The sequence below is a fragment of the Colius striatus genome, chromosome W (assembly GCF_028858725.1).
Source record: "Colius striatus isolate bColStr4 chromosome W, bColStr4.1.hap1, whole genome shotgun sequence".
In the NCBI taxonomy this organism is placed as follows: Eukaryota; Metazoa; Chordata; class Aves; order Coliiformes; family Coliidae; genus Colius; species Colius striatus.
Genome location: NC_084789.1, coordinates 34,146,400 through 34,167,904, shown reverse-complemented (window position 1 = coordinate 34,167,904; position 21,505 = coordinate 34,146,400). Strand labels below are relative to the sequence as shown.

At 45.6% G+C, this 21,505-nt stretch overlaps 1 protein-coding gene across 1 annotated transcript in view; it reads left to right on the top strand.

The window, feature by feature from the left end:
- LOC133628421 (tektin-3-like) overlaps positions 1-21,505 on the top strand; it is a 173,454-nt gene that overhangs the window by 148,252 nt on the left and 3,697 nt on the right. Inside the window, exon 2 of the mRNA XM_062016573.1 lies at positions 20,440-20,577. Coding sequence (XP_061872557.1) covers positions 20,440-20,577 — 138 coding nt within the window. The remainder of the gene's footprint in view (positions 1-20,439; positions 20,578-21,505) is intronic.

Here is a 21,505-nt window from a genome sequence, read left to right as displayed (position 1 = left end):
TAGAGTGGCTGTTACTCCTAATAATCCTGATGGTGATAGTTCACACATCGCCATTGAATCAAGTGAATCCATGTCAGAACATGTGGGTCACCTGGGCGAATCAGACAGGCCAAGTTGACTTTTGTCTGAGTCTTCAGTCGGTGAGTGATACATTCCGCACCTGCCTGGTTGGGATACCAGATTTTGATCCTAGTGATTTCCAGAAATATATCAGCGGGAGCGCCTCCTGTTCCAGCAAACTGACATCAGACTGTGCCGCGGACTCGTTAAGTCGGCTCAAAGTCCCTCTTCCCTGGGACCCACAAGAGTTGGAGTTGCTGGGAAGTCAAGCAATCGGAAACATAACGAATGGGAGTTGGACTCGTACTTGTTTTAGCTTTGGGACTAAATATCAAGGACTAAGAGGAATGGAACAATATAAAAATATGGTTAAGCAGTGGACTGATGTTTCCCCCGAAGGTGCATATAGTCAATTTTTAGATCCAGAAGGAGGATATTGTGGATTGGCCATAGGACAATTTGGTGGAACTTGGATGGCCAATTTATCTGGGTTGATATATGGGGGGAGTAACACTGGTTGGGAACGCGGAAACCCTCAGGGGCCTACTCTGTGGAGCCATGGGTTTGCTAAAGCTCTACCCAATAACATCTTCTTAATATGTGGGGATCGAGCGTGGCAGGGAATCCCAGCTAACCCAATTGGGGGGCCATGTTATTTAGGGAAACTAACTTTGTTTGCTCCTCGACAGCAGGACTGGTTAAAAAGTACCAAATTACGGAAAAAAAGAGATACCCACAACTTAAAAGGAGATTGTGATGGTAAAGTACAATTGTGGTCCCTTACGACAAATGTATTTGCTTCACTATTCGTACCTGGATTGGCTGCAGCCCAGGCCTTACGGAAGTTAGAAAAATTAGTGTGTTGGTCGAAGCAGCAAGCTAATGTTACTACTGATGTTATTGAAAAAATTGTTGGCAGACCAGAAAAGCCTTAGACATGCCTTATTGCAAGATCGTGCTGCTATTGATTTTTTGCTATTGGCGGAAGGGCACGGATGCCAAGACTTTGAAGGCATGTTTTGTTTTAATCTTTCTGATCATAGTGAATCTATTCACAAAGCTTTGGCATATTTAAAGGCTCACGCTAAGAATATTACGGTGGGTTATAACCCTTTTGATAATTGGCTTCAATCAGCTTTTAGGGGGTTTTCACCTTGGTTGACAATGTTAATCAAAGAAGGGTTAAGATGGATATTGATTATTTTGCTTTTGCTTATAATGTTTAAGATAGTATATAGTTGTATTACGAAGGCAGTGCATAAACTGACTGACTCAGTCTTGATTGTCCAAACACAAAACAGGAGAATTGTGGAGAAAAAATGAGGGAGCATGGACATGGATCCCGGGGTATAATGTTAGGCCTGCTGGGGTAAGGCAACCTGAGCTCTAGTGATATGAATTTAATGCAAAAACAAGACCAGTCTCAGAGGCATGGTTAAACCAGTTGCTGTCATGTAGACAGCAGGCCGCTTTCTGTTCCCTCAAGGTTGGACTGTTTTCGGCTAAAAGTGGTAAACAACGTTGGGGAAAATTAAGATGCGAAAATGTGAGGGAGCTTGCTTATCGCAGAAACCAAAAGTAGGATGAACAAGAAAATGAAATCTATTAGCTGCTGTTGCTGAGCTACCTTTGAAGCTGCTGTGTATATAAGTTAGAGCTTGCTCTCAATAAAGAAGAAGATTTCTGCTATCACTTACATTGAGTAGGACGGATTTCTTCCCACCCAGCTGAGAATCGGACCCTGAATTGATCGCCGCATGAAGCAGGCTTAGAGCTAGATTTTCAGGCTTAGAGCCCGTTTTGAGGCTTCGAGCCTGGTTTCAGGCTTCGAGCCTGGTTTCAGGCTTCGAGACTGGTTTTCAGACTTCGAGTTTGGTTTTTAGGTGAAGAGTCGCGGTATATGGGAGTTATCTCCAATCCCACTCACTTGGACTGCTCAACTCCCATTGAAAAAATACAGACTGACGGTTAATTTATACCACTGTATATGGGAGGTACAAAAAAGCTGGAAGGCAGACCCCACCTAGAGTAGTAAGTAGACCCCCATGTAGTCTATCAGCCAGCACTGTCTCACATTTTCAGCTGCTTTCCTGTGGGAGCAATCTCGAATCCCAAGCTCTTGGCCTCGTCAGCTCCCTTTAAAAATACATTCTGTCGGTAGAAGTTATACCACTGAGTATGGGAGCTACAAGAAAGCAGGAAGTCAGATCCCAATTACAGTACTAAGATGGTCCTCATGTAGTCTATCAGCTAGCACTGTGTCACATTTGCAGCTGCTTTAGAGTGGAAGCTATTGCCAATCCCAGTCACTTGGACTGCTCAACTCCCATTGAAAAAATACAGACTGTCGGTAAAAGTTATACCACTGTGTATTGGAGCTACAAGTAAGCAGGAAGGCACACCCCATCTACAGTACTAAGTTGGTCCCCATGCAATCTATCAGCCAGCACGGTGGCACATTTGCAGTTGCTTTCCTGGTGGAGCTATCTACATTTTCACGCTCTTGGCCTCGTCAGCTGCCTTTAAAAATACATTCTGTTGGTTATGTTATACCACTAGTATATAAGCTATAAGAAAGAAGGAAGGAAGACCTCATCTACAGTACTAAGTAGGTCCCCATGTAATCTGTCAGCCAGCACTGTGTCACTTTTGCACCTTCTTTCTTGTGGGAACTATCTGCAATGCCACTCACTTGGACTGCTTTGATCCAACTGGAAAAATACATGCTGGCGGTAGAATTTACACCACTGCTTATGAGAGTAACAAAAAATCTGGAAGGCAAACCACAACTACAGTGTGCAGTAGGTCCCCATGTAGTTTATCAGCCAGCAGTGTGTCACATTTTCAGCTGCTTTCCTGTGGGAGCTATCTCCAATCCTACTCACTTGGACCGCTCAGCTCCCTTTGAAAAAATATAGACTGTTGGTAGAAGTTATACCACGGCGTATAGCAGCTACAATAAAGCAGGAAGGCAGACCCCACCTACAGTAGTAAGTAGGTCCCCATGTACTCTCTCATCCAGCACTGTGGCACTTTTGAAGCTGCTTTCCTTTACGAGCTATCTCCATTCCCACTCACTTGGACTGCTCAATGCCCAATGAAAAAATATTTACTGTCGGTAGAATTTATACACTGCATATGAGAGCAACAAGAAAGCAGGAAGGCAGACTCAACCTACAGTAGTAAGTAGGTCCCCATGTAGTCTATCAGACAGCACTGTGTCTCCTTTGATGCAGCTTTCATGTGGTAGCTATCTCCAATGCCAGTAAGGTGGAATGCTAAATGTCTTTTGAAAAAATACATACTTTCCTTTACATTATACCACTGGGTATGGGAGCTACAAGAAAGCAGGAAGGCAGACCCAACTTACAGTAGTAAGTAGGTCCTCATGTAGTCTATCAGCCAGCACTGAGTCACATTTGTACCTACTTTCCTGTGGGAGCTATCTCCAATCCCACTCAATCCCACTGTCAGTAGCTTTAGGTATACCACTTCGTATGGGAGCTACAAAAAAAAGGGAAGGCAGACCCAACGTACAGTGCCAAGTAGGTCCTCATGTAGTCTATCAGCCAGCACTGTGTAACGTTTTCAGCTGCTTTCCTGTGGGCGGTATCTCCAATCCCACTCATTTGGACTGCCCAACTCCCATTGGAAAATATGTGCTGTCGGTCAAGTTATACCACTGCATATGGGAGGTACAAGAAAGCAGGAAGGCATACCCCAACTACAGTATTAAGTAGGCCCCCATGTAGTCTATCAGCCAGCACTGTGCCATCCTTGAAGCTGCTTTCCTGTGGGAGCTATCTCCAAACCCAGTCACTGGGACTGCTCAACTTCCATTAAAAAAATATATACTGTCGTTTAAGTTATACCACTGCGTATGGGAGCTACAAGAAAGCAGGAAGGCAGACGCCACCTACAGTAGTAAGTAGGTACCCATGTGGTCTATCACCCAGCACTGTGTCACATCTGCAGTTTCTTTCCTTTGGGAGTTATCTCCATTATCACTCACTTGGACTGCTCAGGTCCCATTGAAAAAATACATGCTGGCGCTTAAGTTATAGCACTGCGTATGGGAGCTGCAAAAAAGCTGGAAGGCAGACCCCAACTACAGTGTTAAGTAGGTTTCCATGTAGTCTATCAGCCAGCACTGTGTCACATTTGCATCTGCTTTCCTGTGAGCACTTTGTCCAGTCTGTAATGGAATAGGTCATGTTCGTTAATCAAATCATGAAAGAATAGTTGTGCAACTAACCATTTAAAGTCATTGTAAAAGTCTTTTAAAACTTTTACCGTAAAGTCTCTACAATGTGCACAGGTCCAGTTGGCTAAGGTGCTTATAGCAGATACAATAGGTTGCGCATGAGCTGATAAGAGCCAAGAGATGAGTTCATGAGCGGGTCACTAGAGGAAGACTACTGACTTCATCCCAGTCACCACCCTATGACCACCAGAAGGAAGAAGAAGACCCCATGGTAACAAGACGGGCACATTCTCAGAGTACACCAGGGAGTGATGCACTCGACCAATAAGGACTGTATAAAAGGACTCTGATACGGGGAGGGGGGGGGGGGGTCGCGCGCCGTTGGTGGAGCAGGGTCTACCGGCCGCCCAGCGCTGCTTTGCTTATTTGCCGCTCACTTAATAAATTTGTTCTGTGAGTCATTTAAATTGGCCTGTGAACATTTTCACAGCAACTTATAACAATTTGGTGCCGTGACTTGGATACAGGTAAATTTGGTATTGGATTCCCAGACTAAGGGGGCGCCCCATCTGCGGATGGCCCTGGTGTGGGAAATTCCTTTGCCAAACTCTGTATTCCGAACCCCTTCTAAATTTGAAAAATAAGCAAATAAACCTGCAGTACCCCATAATTTTTGTGCACGAAGATCCAAATGAAGACTCTGGATTGAGTAAGTATTTGCATGGTTCCGTTCGGTCGGGGTGGTTATCCTAGAGTGCGAGTGACTGAGAGGTCTCAAGGAGACCAAGTGAGTGTGGACCCTCCAGTAGTGCAGTTCCCATTGCCCGCGAGAGCGTGGGTCACAACCGAGGGGAACGATTGTGAAAACGAGCCAAGGGCACTCTAGAAGTTGGGACAGAGGAAGAGCAAGCCCTCTGATCCCATGGGTGGCATAAGGATAGGCTGCCAGAAAGTCCTCTGGGGATGATGATTAAATTTTGGAATGATTCCCCCCTGTAGAAGATAAAAGAGTAAGGAAAAGATGGTACATTACTGTATGGAAGTTTGGGGTGGGGGGGAAGAGTCATAAGGAAATTCCCATATTATTTGGCCCATATTTGGGTCTTTTGACGACTGGTTATGAGCAGATCTCAATTTGTGGGTAAATGATAAAAAGACCGTTACCCAAGAGGAAATTGAATATGAGAGTCTCTTGATACCCCAACCTTCTGATAAGGTATCCTTGTTCGCTCTTAAGGAAAAGAAAGCTAAGAGCCCACCCGAAGAGGAGATTTGGTAGAGGATCCTCTGGGTGTGTCTGAGAGATTAGATCAGTTCTTAGGGCCGAATCTCTATACCTGGGATGAACTATATTATTCACAGTGGAGGAAAGGGAAATGATTCAAAGAGCAGGAATGAGAATCTGGGATCAACAGCACCAGGCAGGACCAGACGCAGATGTGAAATGGCCCTTGCAAAGGCCCAATTGGAATAATCAGATGGCGGAGCACAGAGCCCATATGGCAGACCTACGAGCCATCATTGTGCAGGGAATCAGAGAGTCTGTTCCCCGAGGACAGAATATTAACAAAGCATTCAATGAGAGACAGAGAAAAGACAAAACCCCGACTGACTGGCTTGAGAGATTATGTAAAAGCCTTCAACTGTACTCTGGAGTAGATCCAGCAGCTCCAGTGGGACAGGCATTATTAAAGACCCAGTTTGTGGCAAAATCATGGGTAGATATCTGAAAGAAACTAGAAAAATTAGAAGATTTGCAAGAAAAAGGGGTAGAAAGAGAAACAAAAGCTGGAAGACAGGTGCATTCAACAGGGAAAAAAAAAAAAGGAATCAAAGGACAATGGAATGTTTAAAAGAAAGAAGAGGGGGAGTCAGGGGCTCTATTTGCTGAAGACCACAAGAGTAACCGAGCCCTTGATAAAACTAAAGTTAGATCCTCAGTGTCAGGAAGTAGAATGTTTAGTGGACTCAGGCTGAGAGATCTACGATTCAGTGATTGCCCCAGGGGTGTAAGACAAGTAGTAGGGGCAAAAGGGGAAACATTTAAAGTACCTCTTGTGAAGGAGGTACTGATAGAATCTGAAGCAGCAAAATATGCTGTAGGATCTTTTTTGTTAGTTCCGGAGGCTGATCATAATTTATTAGGGAGAGACGTAATTATAGACTTAGGAAAAATCCTGGACTGACGGTAAGGGTAAAGCAGTGCCCCTTGTCACAAGAAGGTAGACGAGGATTAACCAGAAATAGAAAGACTAATATCTAAGGGATTACTTGAGCCCTGTATGTCCCCTTACAATGCTCCCATATTGTCAGTAAAGAAATCTGATGGGACTTATAGATTAGTACATAACCTCCGGGAGATAAACAAGAGAACTATTACTAGGTTCCCTGTGGTAGCTAACCCGCAGACCTTATTGAATCAGTTGAGTCCAGAGTACCAGTGGTATAGTGTGCTAGACCTTAAGGATGCCTTTTGGGCATGTTCCCTGAAAGAGGAGTGCAGGGATTATTCTGCTTTTAAATGTGAAGATCCTGATACCAATAAAAAACAACAGTGCGATGGACTGTATTACCACAGGGATTTACAGAGTCTCCCAATCTTTTTGGACAAGCACTAGAAGAGATCTTGAGAAATTATGAGTTAGGCAAAGAAGCTATTTTAGTTCAATATGGGGACGATTTATGATTAGCAGGGAGAGATGAAGAAGCTTTTAGACAGGAAAGTATTACATTGCTTAATTTCCTGAGTTTACAAGGGTTGAAAGTGTCTAAATCTAAATTACTGTTTCCTGTAGAAAAGGTAAAATATTTGGGACACTGGTTTATAAAGGGAAGTAAGCAACTTGATCCAGATCGAGTAAATGGGATACTGTCCCTACAAGCTCCAAAGAGTAAGAGACAAGTTAGACAGTTTTTAGGTCTGTTGGATATTGCAGACAATGGATTGAAAATTTTATTAAGAAGGTAAAATTTTTGTACCAGAAATTAACTCGAGATGGATTAGTTAGCCCAAAGAAGATGAAAGAGACTTTGAGAATTTAAAAGTGGATTTGATTAATGCTCCTCTGCCTAGCCTGCCTGATGTTAGAAAACCTTTTATTTGTTACCTTTGGAGGGGAGTTAAAGGTGTTTTCTCCCCAGAACATTCGGGGGAGGTATTACAACAAAAGGTGGAAAAATGGATAACTGATGCTAGGCTCTTAAAATATGAAGGTATATTAATCCACTCTCCGAAATTAGAAATAGAAACCACCAGTATTAAGAGCCAATACCCTATGGTATCCCCAAAGTTCCGGAAGAGTGGACAGAATGAATGGAGAAATTAAGAAACAGCTAATGAAATTAATGTTGGAAACAGAAATGTCCTGGATTAAATGTTTACCCTTAGCTTTGCTACAGACACGGGGACTTCTCTCTTTGAAATGTTGTAAAAAGGGAATGGTGGTACAGAGACCACCCTTAGATATTGCTATCCACACGGTTAATCCTAGGGACAAAGTCTTGATAAAAACCTGGAAAGAACCATCTTTAAACTCCCCGATGGGAGGTTCCTTTTCTTGTCTTATTTAAGGACCAATTTCCCAGGATCAGTGGGAAGCTGCAGAGGTCCCAGGAGAACTGAAACTTCAGCTGCATAAAAAGTGACATGTTAACTGAGGAGTGGAGTGTAGGGATTTCCTTTTTGTAAAATATTAGAGTTTAATGTTTATATTGTGATCGTCAGAAAGGCGTAAGATAATCGGTGGGGCTGTAATACCTATTTTAAAGTAACAGATTGTGGAATAGAAATACCTTAGAAGTATAGAACAATCTGGGTCCAGTGGGGATTGTAATTTAAGTTTTAAAAAGAATGCTTTATACATAGAAGGTCCGGAGAACCGAGACCTGGATGTGAAAGCCAGTGTTTCAGGCACCCCGTGGGTGCTGGAGGAAAAGGCAAGAAGAAAGAGGCCTATAAGGAGAAAGAGAATACCCCTGAAGATTACGACTGCTGCCGAGAAGATCATAAACCTCACTGCTCTAAGCAAGAGAGTAGGTGAAGGAGGCAGAGGCGTACTGGGAGTAGCGTACAGAGTCTCTCAAAGCCTCAAACTGGGAATCCTAAGATCCAAGCCTACCTCTAAGAAGGGCAAAGATGTTGCACCTAAAAGAATGTGGGCTGAAAAACTAAAAAGGAAAGTACCATTTTATTTGATAAAGGCCCCACCCATTATCCGGGGATGGTATGTTGTTATCTGGCTGATGGAGTGGTTAACTCTCCTGCTGCTAGCTATGTTATAGCATGAACCCCCCATTTTCTGAGGCAATCAAACTGAACCAATCAGACCTGTGAACAGCTCAAAGTGGGTTTCTTCGAAAACCAGTGTAATCCCATGCCCCTTTAATAGGTATTTAATGCCAGCAGTGAATATTGTATTCAGGTAAGCATTCCATGCATTTTATAATCACCCTGAAGATTTTGTCTATAATCATTGGAATACCAGCACTGTGTCACATTTGCAGCTGCTTTCCTGTGAAAGCTATCTCTAATCTCACTCACTTGTACTGCTCAACTCCCAATTCAAACACTACAGACGGTCGATAGAAGTTATACCACTGCCTATGGGAGCAAAAAGAAGGCAGGAAGCCAAACCCCACCTACAGTAGTAAGTCGGTTCCCATGTAGTCTATCATGCAGCACTGTGTCACATTTGCAGCTGCTGTTTTGTAAGAGTTATCTCCAATCCCAATCACTTGGACTGCTAATCTCCCATTAAAAAAATATAGAGTGTCTTTAGAAGTTATACCACTGAGTATGGGAGCTACAATAAAGCAGGAAGGCAGACCACAACTACAGTAGTAAGCAGGCCCCCATGTGTTCCCTCAGCCAACACTGTTTCACATTTCTAGCTGCTTTCTTTTGGGAGCTATCTCCAATCCACTCACTTGGACTGCTCAGCTCCCATTGAAAAAATAAATGCTTTCCGTTAAGTTATACCACTGCGTATGGGAGCTACAGGAAAGCAGGAAGGCAGACCCAACCTACAGTAGTAAGTAGGTCCCCATGTAGTCTATCAGCCAGCACTGTGTGACATTTGCAGTTGCTTTCCTGTGGGAGCTATATCCAATCGCACTCATGTGGACTGCACAGTTCTCATTGAAAAAACACAATCTTTCCGTTAAGTTACAGCACTGCGTATGGGAGCTACAAGAAAGAATGAAGGCAGACCCCAACTACAGTAGTAAGTAGGTCCTCATGCAGTCTATCAGCCAGCACAGTGTAACATTTGCAGCTACTTTCCCTTGGGAGCTATCTCCAAACACACTCACTTGAACTGCTCAACTCCCATTGAAAAAATACAGACTGTAGGTAGAAGTTATACCACTGAGTATGGGAGCTACAAGAAAGCAAGAAGGCAGAACCCAACTACAGTGTTAAGGCGGTCCCCACATAGTCTATCATCCAGCACTGTGTCACATTTGCACGTGCTTTCCTTTGGGAGCTAGCTCCAATCTCACTCACTTGGACTGCACAGTTTCCTTTCAAAAAATACATGCTGTAGGTAGAAGTTATACCACTTCCTATAGGAGCTACAAGAAAGCAGGAAGGCAGACACCACATACAGTAGTAAGTAGGTCCCCATGTTGTATATCAGCTAGCACTGTATCACATTTGAACCTGCTTTCCCGTGGGAGCTATGTCCAATCCCACTCACCTGGACTGCTAAACTACCATTGAAAAAATACAGACTGTCGGTAGAAGTTATACCACTGCGTATGGGAACTACAAGAAAGCAGGAAGGCAGACCACACCTAAAGTAGTAAGTAGAACCCCATGTAATCTATCAGTCAGCACTGTGTGACATGTGCAGCTGCTTTCCTGTGAGAGCTATCTCCAATAACACTCACTTGGACTGCTTAGATCCCATTGAGAAAATATATGCTGTCGCTTAATTTATACCACTGAATGAGAGGTAAAAATAAACTGGAAGGCAGACCCCACCTACAGTAGTAAGTAGGTCCCCATGTAGTCTATCAGCCAGCACTGTGTCACATTTGCACCTGCTTTCCTTTGGGAGCTTTCTCAAATCCCACTCACTTGGACTGCTCAACTCCCATTGAAAAAATACAGACTGTCGGTAGAAGTTATACCACTGCGTATGGGAGCTACAAAAAAGCTGGAAGGCAGATCCCACCTACAGTAGTAAGTCGGCCTCCATGTACTCTGTCAGCCAGCACTGTGTCACATTTGTAGCTGCTTTCCTGTGGGAGTGTGGTAGTTTGAGCCTGGTTTGATGCCAGGTACCCACCACAGAGCTTTATCCCCCACCTCCTCAGCAAGCCAGGGAAGGGGAGGAAACAATATGGAAGTCTCGTCGGTTGAGATAAAAGCAGTTTAATAAAGAAGCAGTAAAGCCGCGCGCGTGCGAAGCAAAGCAAAAGCAAATAAATAGTCCCTCCTAAGATCATGTCCACCCACAGCTGTGTGTGAAGGTGGGGGAAGGAATGCTGGAGGGACAGCCCTGATGCTGTGCAAGCGGTAGTCAGAATATTGATATCAACAGTAAGCACAGCACTGCAGGAGCTGCTGTGGAAAATCACTACCATCCCAGACCCTCTACAGTCTCCATCCCTTATTCCATACCATTTATGTCATGCTCAGACAAACCATTTGAACAACCCATATACATTCTTGTATACTCTCATTAACCAGTACCCCCACTCTTCAACAGACATACATCATTCTTGTATTCCCTCTTGCATCTTGCATCAAACAAACAAACAACATTCTTATATCTTTCATTCTCTGTAGATGTTCCCTGGAGCAGGTCATAACTTCTGTCTCATCCATCAAGATGGATATCCAGGCCAGGGGAAACAGTATGTTCAGTGCTGGGCACCAGCACCGGCTTGGTTTGTCCACTTTTTCGGTTTTTCTTGCAAAGTTCATCTACAACAGATAACTCACATAACAGGTTATTTTTCCCCCAAGGTTAAGTCTCCTTGAGGTACACATCGAGTTTCCCCATCCTTTCTCATCACCCACCAAGTACAGCCAGGCCCCTGAGCAAAGACAATCCCACGAATGGGTTTGCCCTTTCTCATGGGAGGTGCAATCCATACTGCCTTCCCCAGCCATTTCCCTGGGTGCACTACAGGGACCTTATCTCCTCCCACAGTATGTAGTGGTTTTGTTTGGGCAGGACCAGGACTGTTAGTTGAACCTCTGCTGTTAACCAGTGAAGTGGCTTCTGCTCAATTTTTATCCCACTGCTTCCATGCCCCATTGCCCAGTGCTCTCAACATGGTCCTTAGCAATCCGTTATATCTCTCAATCTTTCCAGAGGCTTGTGGGTGATAGGGGATGTGGTATATCCACTCAATGCCATGTTTCTTTGCCCAGGAGTTTATGAAATTATTTCGAAAATGAGTTCCATTATCTGACTCAATTTTTTCTGGAGTGCCGTGTCGCCACAAAACTTGCCTTTCAAGACCCAAGACAGTATTTCGGGCAGTGGCATGGTTTACAGGGTATGTTTCCAACCAACCGGTAGTTGCTACCACCATGGTGAGTATATAACGCTTGCCTTGATGTATTTGTGGTAGCGATCCAACATAGTCAATTTGCCAGGCCTCACCATATTGAAAAACCAACCATCGGCCTCCGTTCCAGGGAGACTTGATTCGTGTGGCTCGCTTGATTGCGGCACACGTTTCACATTCGTGGGTGACCTGTGTGATGGCTTCCATGGTCAAGTCCACTTCTCGATCACGAGCCCGTCTATATGTTGCATCTCTTCCCAGATGTCCTGATGTTTCATGGGCCCATCAAGCTATAAATAGCACACATTTACGCTCCCAGTCTAGGTCTACCTGAGCTGCTTCAATTTTGGCAGCTTTATCTACCTGTTGCTTGCTCCACTGTTCTTCATTGACACGGCTTTTTGGCACGTTAGCATCTACATGACGTACCTTCAGAGTCATATTTTCCACCCGAGCAGCAATGCCTTGCCATAATGCAGCAGTCCAGATGGGTTTACCCTTGCGCTGCCAGTTGGTCTTCTTCCATTGCTGTAGCCATCCCCATAGAGCATTAGCCACCATCCAGGAGTCAGTGTAAAGACAGAGTACTGGCCACTTCTCTCGTTCTGCAATCTTTAGAGCTAGTTGGATGGCTTTCACTTCAGCAAACTGACTCGACTCACCTTCTCCTTCAGTGGCCTCAACAACTCGTCGTGTGGGACTCCACACAGCAGCTTTCCACTTACGATGATTTCCTACCACACGGCAGGATCCATCAGTAAACAAAGCATAATGCCTCTCATCTTCTGATAGTTCATTATATGGTGGGGCCTCTTGGGCACGAGCTACTTCCTCAGGCAATGCTCCAAAATCTCTGCCTTCTGGCCAGTCCATGTTTTCTTCCAGGATTCCTGGACGATTAGATTTCCCTAGCCGAGACTGTTGTGTAATCAACGTCATCCACTTACTCCATGTAGCGCTGGTTGCATGATGTATAGAAGGGGTTTTCCCTTTGAACATCCAGTGTAACACAGGCAGACGTGGTGCCAAGAGGAGATGAGCTTCTGTGCCAATGACTTCTGAAGCAGCTCGAAGTCCCTCATATGCTGCTAGTATTTCTTTTTCAGTTGGGGTGTAGTGGGCTTCCGATCCTCGATATCCTCGGCTCCAAAATCCTAATGGTCGACCTCAGGTTTCTCCAGTTGTTTTCTGCCAGAGGCTCCAGGTGAGACCATGCTCTCCAGCAGCAGTGTAGAGGATATTCTGCACATCTGGTCCTGTACGGATGGGCCCAAGGGCAACTGCACGAGCTATTTCCTGTTTAATTTGTTGAAAAGCTTGTTGTTGCTCAAGGCCCCACTCAAAACAGTTCTTCTTTCTGGTTACTCTAAAGAGAGGGCTCACAAGCTGACTATAACATGGGATATGCATCCTCCAGAATCCCACAAGGCCCAGGAAAGCTTGTATTTCTTTCTTATTAGTTGGTTGAGACATAGTAGCTATTTTGTTCACAACATCCACAGGCACATGCCAACGTCCATCTTGCTATTTTATGCCCAAAAACTGTATCTCTTGTGCAGGTCCCTTTACTTTGTTTGTTTTTACAGCAAAACCAGCTTTTAGGAGAATCTGTATTATTCTTTTCCCTTTCTCAAACACTTCTTCTGCCTTGTTGCCCCATACAATTATGTCATCAATGTAGTGTAAATGTTCAGGGGCTTCATCCATTTCCAGCACAGTTTGGATTAGACCATGACAAATAGTAGGACTATGTTTCCAGCCCTGGGGCAATCGATTCCAGGTATATTGGACACCTCTCCATGTGAAGGCAAATTGTGGCCTGCACTCTGCTGCCAATGGAATTGAGAAAAATGCATTAGCGATGTCAATCGTAGCATAACACTGGGCTGCTTTTGATTCCAATTCATACTGGAGCTCTAACATGTCTGGTACAGCAGCACTCAGTGGTGGTGTCACTTCGTTCAGGCCACGATAGTCTACTGTTAACCTCCACCCTCCATCAGATTTTTTCACAGGCCATATGGGACTATTAAATGGGGAATGAGTTTTGCTAATTATTCCTTGAGCCTCCAGTTGATGAATCAACTCACGGATGGGAGTCAGGGCATCTCGGTTTGTGCGATATTGCCTCCGGTGCACCGTCCTGGTAGCAATTGGTACCTGTTGCTCTTGAACTTGCAGCAATCCCACAACAAAAGGGTCTTCTGAGAGGCCAGGTAAATTAGAGAGTTGTTTGATTTTCTCTGTATCTACAGTGGCTATACCAAAAGCCCATCGATACCCCTTGGGGTCTTTGAAGTACCCTCTCCTGAGGTAATCTATGCCAAGAATACAAGGGGCCTCTGGACCAGTCACAATGGGGTGTCTTTCCCATTTGTCCCCTGTTAAGCTCACTTCAGCCTCTAATACAGATAATTCTTCACATCCCCCTGTCACTCCAGAGATCCAGACAGAATCTGTGCCTCTATACCTTGATGGCATCAATGTACACTGTGTCCCTGTGTCTCCTAAGGCTTTATACCTTTGTGGGTTTGATGTGCCAGGCCATCGAACCCACACAGTCCAGTAGATTCGGTCATCCCTTTCCTCCTCCTGGCTGGAGGCAGGGACCCTCTATTTCTGTTCTTCGTCAGAGTATTCGCTATCTGATCCTTTCAATTTTAGGCATGAAGTCTCCTCATTGGCATCGAAGGAAGTAGTTGCAGTTCTTCTATGTCTTGGAGATTGTTGATTGTCCTCTTTTGTTTTGGCAGTTACTATGCTGACAGCCCTCTTGGGTGGTCCTTTTCTAACAGCTGTCTTCCCCCTTAGTTCACGTACACGCGCTTCCAGCTTAAAAGTGGGTTCACCATCCCACTTCCTCATATCCTCTCCTTGGCCACGCAAAAAGAGCCAGAGTTCATTTCGAGGTGTACTCCTGCGTCTGGGACTTCCTTTTCCCCTGGTCAGGAGAGTGGATGACCGAATTCTTGAGGCAGATCTGACAGTCAGACCATCATCCCACACTGATGAGGAGGTGCAGAGGCTCTCTTCATAGTTCTGTAACCAAGAAGATACCCTCTCCACTGTTGGTATATCCATGTCTGGATGATACACCATTGCCAAGATATTCGAATATGTAGCTGGGGCACTCTGAATCACTTTTCTCAACATGGCCCGTGTACACTGGACATCGTCTGGATCTGTGGAGGCCTCGGCATTATTTAGATCACCATAGATGACGTCCAACACAGCTAATTCCCTTAGATATTGGATCCCTTCATTAGCTCTAGTCCACTTTCCTCGGGCATTTGCAAGGTCTTCCTTGAATGGGTATCTTGCCCTTACACTTGAGAGGAGCCGTTTCCAGAGACTACAAATTGAGGTCTTCTTTCCAATGCCTCTATCAATTCCCCGGTCCCTAGCAAGAGATCCTAGCTGTTGGGCTTCTCTGCCTTCCAATTGCTGACTGTCAGCCCCATTATCCCAACATCGGAGCAGCCAGGCACCAATCCGCTCACCTGGCTGGCGACTGTAATCTTTTCGCATATCTCTAAGTTCTGTTGAGGTGAGGGACCGAGTAGTTTCCATTTCCTTTTCAATTTCTTTCACTCCTTCTCCTGATCTCCTTACCGAAGGACCAGTTTCTTCTAGCCTTTCCTCTTCCTCCTCTTCTGCCCTTACTAATCGATGATATGGACTTGACCTCCTTATCCACTGATTCTTTTTTTCTCTACTGGGGCAACCACTGTGGTTGTTGTTTGATTCCCTGACTCAACCATGGTAGTCTCAGGTATAGTTTGAATTTCCACCTCGGCCATAGTTCTCTGAGAGGACTGGACTGCGACTGACTCAACCATGGTGGTCTCAGGTACCATTTGAGTTTCCACTTCAATCATAGTTCTCTGAGAGGACTGGAATGCAGCTCGGTAGGCAGAGGCCCCAGTATAGTGCCTGAACCTGATGGGCCTCATTAGGGTAGGTAAGACACCCTTCTATCAGGTGGCATGACAGTAAAGCAGGGTTTTTTATCTGTTCAGGTGTAAAATCCCAGGTTACAGGAGGTGATAACCATCCTAGGAATTTGCCTAAATTCATCCACACACCCTGCCACCCAGGGACTGGCCGCTTCTGGGGACATTTTAACATGTTTCCATTGCAAATTTGTCCTCTTTGATATCCAGATGAGTCCAGATTCCACAAAATATGTCAATATTTTAGTAATATTAAAACTCTCATATAAGGGTGACTAAGGACCTGGGAAGTCTGTATAACAAAATTGTCTAGATCGTCCGAGCTGAGGGGAAAGAGATGCTTTGCCCCATGGCCTCCACAAGATAGCTCCCACAGCACAGTAAATCCATCAGTAACAGAATGAGACTTGCTATTATTATTTGGGCCATCATGTTCCCAGGCCCTTTCATCCTTTTCACAAAATCATATAGCCAGCTTGGCAAAGCTATTAAGGTTAAAGCACAGCACAGAGTCAATGTTAGTAGCATCGTGTTCCCAAACATTAGAAAGTGTAAGATAAGCTGCATAACAGCAAGGCTCCCTGACCAGCACAGGAACTTTGCACTCATTGGCTTACTGTAATTGCAATGGAGTTAATGTAAAACTGCTATTATCTCGCCCCACGTTGGGCGCCAAAAGGGCTGTGGTAGTTTGAGCCTGGCTGGATGCCAGGTGCCCACCACACTGCTTTATCCCCCACCTCCTCAGCAAGCCAGGGAAGGGGAGAAAATAAAATGGGAGTCTCGTGGGTTGAGATAAAAGCAGTTTAATAAATAAGCAGCAAAGCCGCACGCGCGGGAGGCAAAGCAAAAGCAGATAAAACTGTTACTCTCTACTTCCCATCAGAAGCGATGTCCGGCCACCTCCCGAGAAGCAGGGCTTCAGTACGCGTAGCGGTTGCTTTTGGAAGGCCAGAAATGAATCTCGCCTCTCCTTCCTGCTCTTCTCCCCCAGTTTATATTACTGAGCTGACGTCATATGGTATGGAATATCTCCTTGGTCAGCCTGGGTCAGCTGTCCTGGCCATAGTCCCTCCCAAGATCATGCCCACCCACAGCTATTGGTGAAGGTGGGGCAAGGAATGCTGGAGGGACAGCCCTGATGCTGTGCAAGCGGTAGTCATAATATTGATATCAACAGTAAGCACAGCACTGCAGGAGCTGCTGTGGAAAATCACTACCATCCCAGACGCACTACAGGGAGCTATCTCCAATAACACTCACTTGTACTGCTCAGGTCCCATGGAAAAAAACCAGACTCGGTAGAGGTTATACCACTGCGAATGGGAGCTACAAGAAAGCAGGAAGGGAGACCCTACCTACACTAGTAAGTAGGTCCTCATGTAGTCTATCAGCCAGCACTGTGTCACATTTGCACCTGCCTGCCTGTGGGCACTACCTCTAATCCCACTCACTGTGTCTGCTCAGCACCCATTGAAAAAATACATGCTGGCGGTAGAAGTTATACCACTGCCGATGGGAGCTACAAGAAAGAAGGGAGACCCCACCTAAAGTAGTAAGTAGGTCCCCATGTAGTCTACAACCTGCAATGTGTCACATTTGCAGCTGCTTTCCTGTGGGAGCTATCCCCAATCCCACTCACTTGGACTGCTCAACTAACATTGAAAAAATATATGCTGTCGGTTAAGTTATATCACTGCGTATGGGAGCTACAGGAAAGAAGGAAGGCAGACCCCAATTACAGTTTTAAGTAGTCCCCATGTAGTCTATCAGCCAGCACTGTCTCACATTTGCAGCTGCTTTCCTGTCAGAGCTATCTTCAATCCAACTCACTTTGACTGCTCATCTCCCATTGAAAAAATACATGCTGGCAGTAGAAGTTATATCACTGCCGATGGGAACTACTAGAAAGCAGGAAGGTAGACCCCACCTAAAGTAGTAAGTAGGTCCCCATGTAGTCTATCAGCCAGCACTGTGTCACATTTGCAGCTTCTTTCCTGTGGGAGCTATCTCCAATCCCACTCACTTGGACTGCTCAACTAACATTGAAAAAATACATGCTGTAGGTTAAGTAATATCGCTGCGTATGGGAGCTACAAGAAAACAGGAAGGCAGACCTCACCTACAGTAGTCAGTAGGTCCTCATGTAATCTATCAGCCAGCACTGTGTCACGTTTGCATCTGCTTTGCTGTAGGAGCTATCTCCAATAACACTCACTTGTACTTGTCAGGTCCCATTGAAAAAATATATGCTGTTGGTTAAGTTATACCACTGTGTATGGAAGTCACAAAAATGCTGTAAGGCAGACCCCACATACAGTAGTAAGTAGACCCCGATGTAGTCTATCAGCCAGCACTGTGTTATTTGCAGCTGCTTTCCTGTGGGCAGTATCTCCAATGACACTCACTTGGACTGCTCATAGCCCATTGAAAAAAGATATTGGCTGTCGGTTAAGTTCTACCACTGCGTATGGGAGCTAGAAGAAAGCAGGAAGGCAGACCCCACATACAGTAGTAAGTAGACCCCCATGTAGTCTATCAGCCAACACTGTGTCACATTTGCAGCTGCTTTCCTGTGAGAGCTATCTCCGATCCCACTCACTTGGACTGCTCAGCTCCAATTGAAAAAATACATGATTTCCGTTAAGTTATACCACTGCGTATGGGAGCTACAAAAAAGCTGGAAGGCAGATCCCACCTACAGTAGTAAGTAGGTCCATATGTAGTCTGTCAGCCAGCACTGTGACACCTTTGAAGCTGCTTTCCTGTCAGAGCTATCTCCAATGCCACGCTCTTGGCGTCGTCAGCTCTCTTTAAAAATATATTCTGTCTGCAGAAGTTATACTACTACGTATTGGAGGTACAAGAAAACAGGAAGGCAGACTCCACCTACAGTAGTAAGTAGTTCCCCATGTACTCTATCATTCAGCACTGTGTCACATTTTCAGCTTCTTTCCTGTGGGAGTGTCCTGGTTTGAGTCAAGATAGAGTTGATTCCCGTGAGGAACCAGGAAAGGGCACAGCCTGAACAGCTGACCCAGGCTGGCCAGCAGGTATTCGATACCATCCTAACCGTCATGCCCAGGGTATAGGTGGGGGCTGGCCGGAATAAGCTCTTCCCTGGAATAAGCTTTTCCGGGGGGTGCGGACCCTCGGTCGCCGGTCCGGAGCGGTCGCTCACGTCGGGTCCCGGGTGGTGAGCAACTGTATCACTTAACAGTTTTCTTTGTAATATCCCCTTGTCTTTGTTATAGATGTTACTCTTCAATTTTCCCCCGTAAACTGTTCTTATTTCAACTTACGCGGGCTCTACAAGAAAGCTGGAAGGCAGACCCCATCTACATTACTAAGTAGGCCCTCATGTAGTCTATCAGCCAGCACTGTGTCACATTTTCAACTGCTTCCCTGTGGGAGCTATCTCCAATCCCACTCACTTGGATTGCTCAGCTACCATTGAAAAAAACTATGCTGTCGGTTAAGTTATACCACTGCGTATGAGAGCTACAAGAAAGCAAGAGGGCAGACCCCACCTACAGTAGTAAGTAGGTCCCCATGTAGTGTATCAGCCAGCAAAGTGTAACATTTGCAGTGGCTTTCCTGTGGGAGCTATCTCCAAACCCAGTCACTTGGATTACTCAATTCCCATTGAAAGTCAGATCATACCTACAGTAGTAAGTAGGCCCCCATGTAGTCTCTCAGTCAGCACTGTGTCATTTTTGAACCTGCTTTCCTGTGGGAGCTATCTCCAATTGCACGCTCTTGGCCTCGTCAGCTCCCTTTAAAAGTACATTCTGTCAGTAGAAATTATAGCACTGCGTATGGGAAGTATAAGAAAGCAGGAAGGCAGACGCCATCTACAGTAGTAAGTAGGCCCCCATGTAGTCTACCAGCCCGCCATGGTCACATTTGCACCTGCTTTCTTTTGGGAGCTATCTCCAATCCCACTCACTTGGACTGCTCATGTCCCATTGAAAATATATATGCTGTTGCTTAAGTTATACCACTGTTTATGGGAGCTACAAGAAAGCAGGAAGGCAGACCCCACCTACAGTAGTAAGTAGGTCCTCATGTAGTCTATCAGCCAGCACTGTGTCACATTTGCACCTTCTTCCCTGTGGGAGCTATCTCCAATCCCAGTCACTTGGACTGCTCAACTCCCATTAAAAAAATATATGCTGTTGTTTAAGTTATACCACTGCGTATGGGAGCTACAAGAAAGCAGGAAGGCAGACCCCACCTACAGTAGTAAGTAGGTTCCCATTTAGTCTATCAGCCAGCACTGTTTGACTTTTTCAGCTGCTTTCCTGTGAGCGCTATCTCCAATCCTACTCACTTGGACTGCTCAGTTCTCATTGAAAAAATACATGCTTTCTGATAAGTAATTGTACTGCGTATGGGAGCTACAAGAAAGCAGGAAGGCAGATCCCAACTACAGTGTTAAGTAGGTCCCCATGTAGTCTATCAGCTAGCACTGTGTCACATTTGCACCTGCTTTCCTGTGGGAGCTATCTCTAATAACACTCACTTTTAGTGCTCAGATAGCACTGAAAAAATATATGTTGTCACTTAAGTTATAACACTGCGTATGGGAGCTACGAAAAAAGCTTGAAAGCAGACCCTCTCTACAGTAGTAAATAGGTCCCCATGTAGTCTATCAGCCAGCACTGTGTCACATTTGCACCTGCTTTCTTTTGGGAGCCTGCAGAGGCTGGTTCATGCCAAGACCACGCTGGAGCACAACCTCTCTGTCAAGGCCAATTCGCTCTTCCTGGACCAGGAGAAGTGCCTGGGGCTGCGCAAGGCCTTCCCCAGCACCGTGCGGCTGCTCGGCTACATGTAGGCTGGGCCCAGCGGCCCTCACCGCATCTCCTGTTGGAGCTGTTCCCAGTTTGGCCCGAGCGCACTCCCACTTTTGCTTTGATCCTTTTTGTGGCGTAGTTAGATTCTGCTTCCTTCTGAAAGGCCTGAGTGGGAATTAAATGATCGTTTGGTGTGTTACATGGTCTGCCCGGGTTTTCTTTTGCCTTTGTTTTTTCTCTTTCTGCCGCTTCTCTTTCACGGTGGGACAGAGAGCAGCCGAAAGGAGGTTGTAGCCAGGTGGGGGTCGATCTCTTCTCTCCAGTAAGGAATGACAGGGCAAGTTGCATCAAGTTGCAGCAGGGGAGGTTTAGATCGGAGATGAGGAAGAATTGTCAGGGACACAGGGACACAGTAGGAGTTCACTGGGGTGGGTTTCACCCAGTATCTATTAGGAAGAAGCCCAGTGGTTTTGGGAGAGCCACTCTGGACACTTTGCATCACCACGGGCTTGCAGGAGGGCCTGTACGCTCATAGAATCGTAGAACTGTAGGGGTTTGGAAGGGACCTCTCGAGACCATCTAGTCCAACCCCCCTGCCAAAACGCGTCCACCTAGATCAGGTCACAGGAACGCGTCCAGGCGGGTTTGGAAGTCCTCCCAGGGAAGGAGCCTCCACACCCTCCCTGGGCAGCCTGTGCCAGTGCTCCCTCACTTCAACTGTAACACAAGGTTTTTCTTGTGTTTAAATGGGATCTTTTGTGTTCCAGCTTCATCCCATTGCCCCTTGTCCTGTCACCAGGTACAACAGAAAAAAACTATGGACTATAGCACTTGGTTTTATTCCACCACTGCCCATAGAATTTGTCACCCTGGAGTCATAATTTTTGAAAGGTTCCTGTCTTGATGACTGAGCTGGGCTGTCTCCCAGAACACGTAAGTTAATTTGGAAATGGCCACCGCTGTTG